The 9,902-nt window shown below is 40.8% G+C and overlaps 1 protein-coding gene across 2 annotated transcripts in view; it reads left to right on the top strand.

Annotated features, from left to right (window-relative positions):
- Window positions 1-1,851: 1,851 nt before the first annotated feature.
- Window positions 1,852-9,902, top strand: part of FBXO9 (F-box protein 9) — a 25,784-nt gene continuing 17,733 nt past the window's right edge. Inside the window, exons 1-4 of one of the 2 annotated variants that reach the window (XM_015821223.1) lie at window positions 1,852-2,210; window positions 6,329-6,406; window positions 6,776-6,928; window positions 7,627-7,684. In XM_015821223.1, coding sequence (XP_015676709.1) covers window positions 2,208-2,210; window positions 6,329-6,406; window positions 6,776-6,928; window positions 7,627-7,684 — 292 coding nt within the window. In that variant the 5' untranslated portion in view covers window positions 1,852-2,207. The remainder of the gene's footprint in view (window positions 2,211-6,328; window positions 6,407-6,775; window positions 6,929-7,626; window positions 7,685-9,902) is intronic. The other variant, XM_015821224.1, reaches the window with a different exon arrangement.

Raw genomic sequence — 9,902 nt, 5'->3', positions numbered from 1 at the left:
CATAACTCAATCTGGATAATTTTGAGCATAAACAAAGGTTGGAGGATTAACTTGAGCTCCTGAAGCCCCAAATCGATCATATCTGGAGGATGATGTAAACAAGCTTACATCAGTGCTCCAGATGAAGTCTATTAGTTCTACAGCACATGTAACCTTTCAGGAGGTTACAACGACTACAATTAAGGAATACAACCTCAAGAAAGAAAGAAAAAGTGAGCGTCAGGAACTAGAATCTCAAAGGTTATACAAACCGTGCTAAGAGAAGCTGTGGATTCTTCCATCAGAGAGAAAACAAAGCTGAAAAGGATTCAGTGCATTCAGATGGGTAAAGACGATATTTCCGCCCAAGAGAAAAATGCATGCACAAAAGGAAAATACAGCCACATTGGAGGACAACCAGGAGCTTTTCCTGGTGAAAGCAACTCAGCAGCTCCCCCATATGGTCTTTCGTTAAGTCTGCCTGGAGGCCGGTGTAATTTTTTTTTCCCCTTGAGAAGCCGTGAATGCAATAAGTTTGATCTAAAGCAGTGTTTCTCAACCTTGACAATTTTAAGGCATGTGGACTTCAACTCCCAGAATTCCACAGCCAGCAATGCTGGCTGTGGAATTCTGGGAGTTGAAGTCCACATGCCTTAAAATTGTCAAGGTTGAGAAACACTGATCTAAAGTAAGGTCTGTGAAAATTCTCCATTTGTTTTCAGACAGGGGGTTTGATCCCCAGTAGGCCTCAGCAACATACAAAGTAGTGTATATTTATCAGTGGATTATTGCAAGTACCATAATGCAGATGTTAGGTCAACCCAGTTTTTAAATGCCAATTTAACCCTCAGTACCCATTCTTTACCCATATGCTTTTTACCATTGCACAGACTAGGAATAAACTGTATTCTGTGCTATGCTTCCGCCGGCAATTTACAGAACTTTTATAGGTTTAGGAATATGGGATAAATCACTACCTCTAACAGAAGAAAGACACCAGACAAGAAGATTAGCGTCAAAAATAACAATGGGATATAAAATTGCAGTCCACCTATTAAATCTTAGCTTTAGTAAAGAATGGAAAAAATAAAACTTTGGGTATGTACACCCTTATTTGGAACTACATTCCAGCGTGTCTGGTAAATGCATTACATATACATTAAGCTAATTCTGCTTTTGTCTACAAAAATCGTGACAGATCATACGATTACCCAGAGCAGAGGTATCCAAACTTGACCACTTGAAGACACGTGGACTTCAATTCCCAGAACTCCCCCTGCTGGCTTGGGAATTCTGGGAATCCACAAGCCATAAACCCCCCAAGGTTGGAGACCCCTGATGTGGAGGTTCTGTTAGTGAAGGGGTAGGCAACCTAAAAACTGAAGAGTGGTGTTTGAGGGAGTCCTGGGGCAATACAGACAGTGCTTCCCCCATTTTCCTCTTTCTCACCTGGGAATTAAGGAGACAAAATACCAGACGTTTGTAACTGGGGCTGCCCTTCCATATCCGCAACTGCAGGGAAAAAACCATTCCCCAGTTCAGGGGTAGGCAGCTTTGGTTCTTTGATCACTTGTGGACTTCAACACCCAGAATTCCAGAACCAGCTATGCTGATTCAGGAATTCTGGGAGTTGAAGTCCACAAGTCATCAAAGAGCCAAGGTTGCCTACCCCCTGCCCTAGTTTCTAACTTCGAAAGCCCTAACCCAGCCAATCCCAGCGCCGACGGATTTACCCAGCTCCCAGAGTCCCTTGCGAAGCTTAGCGCAAAATATGAAGGGAATGAGTCACAGGGGCCGCGCGCAGCCTTCTGGGAAGCGCAGTCCACGTGAAGTTCTCCACTCCTTTTCTGTTTATATTGGCCTAGGCGCATGCGCGCTCCGCTGCTTCGTCTGCTCCATCTCGTTCGGTCGCTGACGTTCCCTCGCGCGCTTTTAATCGTTCCTCGTTGTCTGAGAAAATGGCTGCCGTACGCCGCGCTCGCAGTGACTCCCGCTGCGTAGTTCGCTTTTCTGACCGAGAACTCTGCTAAATTTGCTTCCCTGCTTGGTACCCGTTCGAGAGGGAGGTGAATAAGAGTCCAAAAAGAGACCCGGCGGCCCTTGAGAGGGGGGGCGGAAACCTTCAACCAACCGGAGAGGCCGCCCTAGTTCGAAACGGCCAGAGCGCTGCAGTTGGACGAGAGTGACAGTTGGACGGACGGCCTGGCTGCCTCAGCCTCGGCCTCAGCATGGTGAGGGGAGGGGCTGCGGAGCGAGTGCGCGTGACGAGAGCACGAGAAGGGCGGGGTGGGGTGGGGGGGTGTCTCGCGCGCTAACGGACTGTCGCCGTAACGGATAGGTAGCCCCGCCCTCAAGAGGGGGGGGCGACGGGCGAGAGCGAAACGAGGCAGTCGACGCGCGAGGCTCACAATCGCCTCAGTTCAAGCCCCTCATTGAATGTTTGTGGGGTGTTATAATTGGAAGGTGCTTCGCGAATAAAGAAGCCTCTCGTTAACAAAGTACGCAACGTAGCTTTAGGATATATATATATATTTTTTAAAAGGGAAAAATACGGTGTACAAGTGAGCACGCCGTCCGGTTTACAGCGCAATAAAGATTTAGAAGGCCGAGTTATGCAGCAGTCTTTAAAGTAGATTCGATCGAAAAGACCAAAAATAGCCATCCATCGCCAGACGGTGCTGAAGTCTTTAGTTAAAAAAGCGGTTTCCCCGTGATGTCAGAAACAGGTGGAGTAAGACAGGGCTTTTCAACCTTTTCACCCATTGTACCACTTTTAGGATATGGCAATATTCGAGTACCACCAGTCGCCTAGCAAGGTGTCAAAAACTTGATGACCCAAAAAAAAAAAAAAGGAAAAAAGTGATAAAGTACAGGTAGTCCTCAACTTACAACAGTTCACTTAGTGACTCTTAGAAGTTACAATGGCACTGAAAAAAGGGCCCCCCAAGCCACAGCCGAGCAAGACACCTGCCTGCCCACCCGGCAGCGCTCTTCCTCCTGTCCGAGGTTTTCATTGTTGTGAGCATTTCTGTTGAGGATTGGCAGGGGGGTGGGGTGGGGGGTGTTTGGTTTTTATTCCCCCTGTCTGCTGGGTGGTTGCAGCAGGTTTTGGTCACCTCACATTACCCTGGGACACTGTGACCGTCATAAATATGAATCGGTTGCCAAGCATCTGAATGTAAATCACAAGACCCTGGAGATGCTGCAATATTCCAGCTGATTGGCTCTTCTTCTGGGCTCAGCAGAAGCGCCAGGATCAGTGCCGAGCTACAGCTGGAGCCTGGCGCTGATTCTGGCGCTTCCACTGAGCCCTGACAGCCCCAAGAAGCGCCGATCAGCTGGAAAGTGGCACTGATCCTGGCGCTTCCGCTGAGCCCTGACAGCCCTGCAGCTCCAGCCATCTCTCACTCAGGCTTGTGCGCTGCTACCACCGGTTCAGCTCATTCCCCTCCCCCGTTACCACTTTTCTAGGATGGTGGCGTACCACCTTCAAGGTGCCAATGTACCACAGGTGGTACCCGTACCACTGGTTGAAAAGCCCTGGAGTAAGATACTGGATGAATGCGGTTGAGGATGTCAGAATAGAAATAGGCGCTTGTTTCTAGCAAATCCCTGGAAAGCGCTAGCAAGAGACTAAAATGACATCTGCATGCTTGCTCTCTTTTTCACACGATTATTTTCGAGAGAAAAAAAATAGAACATCGCTTTAATCACCTTAATAACTTTGGCAAAGTTAAATTGTTTTTTTTTGACAATCGGACAGAACCAAACTAATTAGGTGGGCCCATCTAGTTGAACCGATTTGTTGGACAAGCTGTAGTGAATGTGCATTTACTGAGATTTTTTTGCCACCCATTTGCCAATTCTATGTGGCTCACAATATACGAAATAATTTTTTAAATAAAACTTAGTAAAACCAATAAATATAGACTTGTCTTTGACTCTTTAAAAGATCTGTTTTTTTGTCATCTTCTGAAACATCGTGGAAGACTTGGGCACGGTGTTCCAGTGGGAAGGGTCTATTGCTGAGAAAATCAAGCCTCTGAGCTCCAGTCCCCTAATATTTTTTTTCTGATCTGGAGTATCCATTCTCTAATAGATCATGTAGGTATTGCAGATTTTACATGAAGGAGATTGTTCCAAAGGTTACAAAGGCCCAAGCAGAAAAGTGTCCAAGGTCTTGACATTTGCTTCTGCAACAGCATCAGATTGATACTGCCCTCTCAGAAAAAAGTGGAACTACTTCAAAACTGTTTCTAATCCCCCTCTCTTGCAAGCAGCTCAAAAAGATACCATGCTTTGATACTGAATCTTGCAGAGAGGTCTACAGGAAAGGAGAGTGCATCATAGCTGTTTCAAGTTGCAGCTACAAAAACAAGTGCTTTGTTTCATGTCTTGTTTAGAAAGGATCCAGATAATCTGTCTGCCTAGCTTTTTTTTCTGCAGCTTTTTCAAGCAGTAGTAGGTAGATAAGTGGATCCAGGGAAGTATTTTTTTAAGAAGAAAGTTTAATGGCTGAAGGTATTATCCCCTCTTCCTTTAGCAGTGCATTGATTATCAGCTGAATCCATGTGCTCCAGTTTTTGTTAGAAGTTCACATTGGAGAGCAAGGATCTAATTTGCATATAGCTTCACCAGGCATCCGCTTTGAAGAAATACCACAAACAATAGTTTACAAATTACAATTTACATACTGCACCAAATTAAATCTAAACTGTGTTAAAAACTCTTTAGTTATGTATGCTGTATAAATTTCATTGTCTCTCTTCCCCTGTTTCCTGAGAGGTCTTACAATTTAAATTCATGGAAGTTAATAGTTCATAGAAAGCCCTGAGAATTATCTTAAGTGGGACAGGACGTTGTTTTACAAATTGATTAAAGAAATAAAATAATTGAAATACAATATTCTCTTTATATAGAGAGTGAAAAGCATGGGAGTGTGTGAACATCAGACTTGATGGGCCTTTTAACTGAACAGTTTTTTAAACCAGGGATAATGCACATCTCTATTATTGCTTATCATCTAATTCCAAGGAAGCAGTTAGCTTTCATCAACATTAAACTTGATAACAGAGATGAGGGACAACAAGTTGAAATTAAATCCAGACAAAACAAAGATGCCTTTGTAAAATAGAAAGCTGGACTTAGAGAGTGTGGTAAAACCTGTTTTGGATGAGATTGCCCTCCCCCAACAGGAGCAGATTTGCCATTTGAGAGGAGTCCTAATCTGCAGGTGAAGGCTATAACAAGACACATTTACATAACATACCCATTCTTTAATTATAATGTGTCTTGAGATCTGCAATATGTTTATCTGTCCTTGAAGAGTACTTGGAAATAGTAATTGGTGCAAAAATGCAATCAATAGGTTGTTATCTGATACAAGATACACCTATCAGACAATGCTTGCAGTGAAAGTTTTGTATTGGGCTTGATTGAGGTACTGCCTTTCCTATTGTGAATCTACCCATTTATTAAGATAACAGGGAGACCTTTTGGAAGGTTACTCTGCTGCCACAAGCTCACTGATGTGGTACCTCTTCTTGTAGGGCATCAAAGCTATAGCTCTAAGAAAGTATGTTTGTTCTGCAATCTCCCATCCATGCCACTAATGGATATTATTTTGTCAGCAGGATTATAGAATTGGCTTCAATACGCAATGACAATTTTTATTCTATCTTAGAAGGAATCAGATTTCCAGTTGTATACTGGCAGATTTTGAATGCATACACACTGAACATCAGAAATATTTGTTGAGTTTCCTACATTGTGATAATGCAAACCTCAAACATCTGAAACAGTTCTGAAATTTTAAGTGAAGCAACAAAAAAAATCCTTAAAACTAACAAAATAAACAATTACACTGACATAATAAAATCAAGAGGCAGTCTAGGGCAGTATCGTGACTTTTTTCCATTGCCGGCAATGGGGTGAGCGCGGTTTCGCCATGACGCATCTGGCCCATAGGCTGGCAGTTTGACACCTCTGGTCTAGGGGAATAGATGCATTGTCAGGATATGACAAAACCTTTGCATTATGGAAGATTTTGTAATCTTTAGAATCAATTTATTCCCAGGGTGGATATACCACAGGAAATACCTGCCTCCATAACATTAAAGGAATTTCAAACATCCTATCATGAATATAAGGATTAATTAGGCCTATATTGAAGCAATTAGGTAACCTAGGGATAGGCATAAGTTGTTTAGGGCTTTTCATTAACATTGCAAATGTCTGAGCAACTGATTAAAATGGACCATCTCTAACAAATTTCTTGATTATAGTATCTGTGATTTTAGGATATTAATATATAATGACTTGGAATACTAACATGATCTTTCTTCATTAGGCACAAGGAGAAGAAGATTGTTGCTCTGACATAGTAAAGGAGGATGACAATGACAGTTCTGGTGAAGCAAATCTTGAGGTGTGCTGTTTTATCTTCACTCATAAAGTCATATATACAATTTTATTCTTTATTCCATGTGCCTTTGTATTTTTGTTTCAACACTTTAAAACTTTCCTGTATATTAGCTTTAAATGGAAACAGTTCTATTTTGGGGATGCAGTTGCAACAATCCTGAAAATAATTATTTTTCATAAAAATAATTGTTTATTAGGGAGCATGAAAAATCAACTTAGAAAAATATTTCTGTCATGTGACAGAAATACTTTATATTCTTGATAGGAACATATATCCCTAAAAATGCAGTATTCCTTTTTATTTCTATATGTAGAACTTCAGCTGCTGCTTTTTATAATGTTTATTGATCATTCTTCAAAAATGGATTTTTAGGCAGAGCTTCAGATGTTCAGAGCCCAGTGGATGTTTGAACTTACCCCAGGGGGGAGCTCTACAGGTCTGGAAACTCGATCCTGCAGAACAAGAGGGTCTTTATTAAAGACCATAGATACCAAAGGGAAACTCGAACTTGCAAAAGAGGAAAAGGTAAACAATTTAAACCTCTTAAGAGCCAGGGTGATGCAGTGGTTAGAATGCAGTATTGCAGGCTAATTCTGCTGACTGCCAGCAGTTTGATTCCCACTGGCTCAAGGTTGACTCAGCCTTCCATCCTTCCGAGGTCAGTAAAATGAGGACCCAGATTGTTGGGGGCAATATGCTGACTGTAAACCGCTTAGAGAGGGCTGTAAACTACTGTGAAGTCTAAGTGCTATTGTTATTGCTATTCCTAAACTGCTAACATCCATCATTTAGTGTTTCAGTATGTATAAAGTATGACCTATTTTTTTTTATTTCTATTCTTACAATTGACCTGTATCTTATTGGAATAATGCTGTCAGTATTATGAGAAAAAAAAACTTGTCCTGAATTCCTTGTACACTTGTTAGAATTTATGTTCAAGGAAGTAAAGGCACAAATATGATTAAAAATAAGATCAGATATTGAAGTAAAAAATACAGGATTGCAGTGCAGTTAACATGATTAACATTAAAGTAATCAATCAGTTTAGGTCCATAATTAGGTTGTTTATTAAAATTTAATTAGCCATGGAAAACTGCTTTTGATTTTTTTAAAAATTAGTATTTTAAAAAAATACTAATAGAAGGTTATATTTCATTACTTAAGTCAATTTTCTTTGCCTATATATAAGGTATTCCAAAAACAAATAACTAATTTTTGTGCAGGCAAGAGAACTGTTCCTGAAGGCAGTGGAACAAGAGCAAAATGGGGCTCTTTATGAAGGTAATCTATTAATGTCATATATTAATTTCTTGGACCATGCTCCTTCTCAGCTAAAACCATTGTTATAGTGAAAACTACAATATAAAGATTAATTATTAAGAGGCAAAGTGGTTGTCATGCCCCCAGCATATAATTTATGTATATACTGTTGTTCTCTGGCATATGTAGAGCCCCATCTAGTAGCTGGGGACAAATCCTTTATTGAGGGGTTCTTGGTGCTCTTTGAGCTTGTTTTTCTTGCAGACGGTTCATTACCCAAACTAGATAACATCATCAGTGCTAATAAGGAGTGCTGTTTGCTGTCAGTTTATATTCTAGTGGCTTGCCTGTCAGTGTTAGTGAGAGTGGTCTTAGAGATTCTTTGATTGGGCTGTTTGCTGTTGGCTTCTTTGATAGTTTCTTGATTGGGGTATTGTTTACTTGATCGTTGGTCTGATGTTAACCTATTCTGATCTGGGTGTTGATTGCTGGTGGAGAGGTGTTTGGGTCTTTTTGTTCCTTTTTGGGCTGGGTGATAGTCTCTTTTGCATAATCTATAGATGTTGTTAATGTCTATGTGTCTATTGATGGCTGATTTGTCAAAGTGCCAAGAGATTCCCTAGTGTTTTTGAACTTGGCTTGGTCTAGGATGGTCATGTTTTCCCAATTGAAACGTTGGTTAAATCTGTCTATACTGTATGTTGTGAAATTAAAGAATTTTCATCATGTCTTCTGACTGCTAGTTAGTGTTCTTGGATGTGTTCTGTCAGTCTTCTGCCTATTTGTCCTACATAGTGGTTGTTGCAGTCCTTACATTGTACACTATATCGTAGATGACTCTGTTTTTTCTTCTGGGATTGTTGGGTCTTTTGGTCTGCTTAGGATGTTTTGAAGGGCTTTCCATTTTGTTGGAATACGTTGTATAGATGCTCTGTTTCCTTTTTCTATTGTTCCATGTTGCTGCAGTGTGTTTGGGCTCATGTAAATAAAGTCCTTACACAGCTTCTCTTGTGGGAGGTTGGGTTGTTGCTTTGGTACACAGTTACAAGCACTGATGATGTTACATAATTTGGGTAATGAAACATCTGCAAGAAAACAAGCTCAGAGAGCACCAAGGAGCCCCATGTCAATTCTGAGCTACAAATATAGTATTCTCCTTTATTAAATCCTTTATTTTTGGAAACTGATCTGGCCCTTTAATCATACCTCATTCCAAAAAAAAGCACACTTGAAAGATGTCAAGCAGCTGTTTCTCTTCCACTTTTCTTAGTGTTGTGGTTCTGCAGTGTGTCATGGCCCTTCTGAAGAGGGTCTGGACACCGCTTCTTTTATATGTGGTGGGGTGATTGCTTGCAAAGCTGAGGATCTGGTATACGTGAGTAGGTTTGCAATAGATATGGTTTCCAGTTTTCTGTTGTCTACTCTCTTTATGTCGATGTCAAGAAATGGGAGTCTTTTGTCTGGTTCCTCTTCATGTGTGAATTTGATGCCAGGGAATATGTTATTGAGCAGTTGGTGTATTTCTTTAATTTGGGAGCATTTGATGATGACGAAGGTATTGTTGATGTAGTGTGTTCAAAATTTTGGTTGGATGGTGGGTAGGGCTATGGATTCGAGTTGTTGCATGGCTGCTTCTGCTATTAGGCTTGATATGGGTGAGCCCATCGGGGTGCCTTGTATTTGCTTGTACATTTTCCCATTGAACTTGAAATATGTGTTGAGGCATAGATGATGGTTTCTGTGGACATGGAATGTTCTGTGGTGGAGTCATTTTTGTGGGTATGGTATTTAGTGAGTAGGTGGTGTATGGTTTGTTTAGCCAAGTTGATGTCAATCAAGGTGAAGAGTGTGGTGACATTGAAGGAGACCATGATTTTTTTCCTTGTTGATCTTGGTGTGGTTGATGAGTTGGAGAAATTGTTCTGAGGAGTTTATTGAGTGATTTGAGTCCTTTTTTTTTTTTGTAAGAAATTTTATTTATTTTTTCCATCATAAACAACAATAAACACAATAATCAATCAAACCCCCACCCACCCACCCCCCCGGACTTCCCAAACCTAATCCCAGAATAATATTCATATAAAAGTAAACAAATACTAATATCTCTAACTCCACAAAGTATCTTAATCTACAAGAAAGGATAGAAAGAGTAATCAAGCTTAAAAAAAAAATCTAGAAACCTAAATTATATTCTACCACTCTGTGTTTCTTTTGAATATAAACAATCCATCTTCTCCAT

The sequence above is a fragment of the Protobothrops mucrosquamatus genome, unplaced genomic scaffold (genome assembly GCF_001527695.2).
Source record: "Protobothrops mucrosquamatus isolate PMUCROS unplaced genomic scaffold, P.Mucros_1.0 scaffold1278, whole genome shotgun sequence".
NCBI classification, from domain to species: Eukaryota; Metazoa; Chordata; class Lepidosauria; order Squamata; family Viperidae; genus Protobothrops; species Protobothrops mucrosquamatus.
Note: the sequence above shows the minus strand (reverse complement) of the source record. Positions and strands in the feature narration are given on the sequence as shown.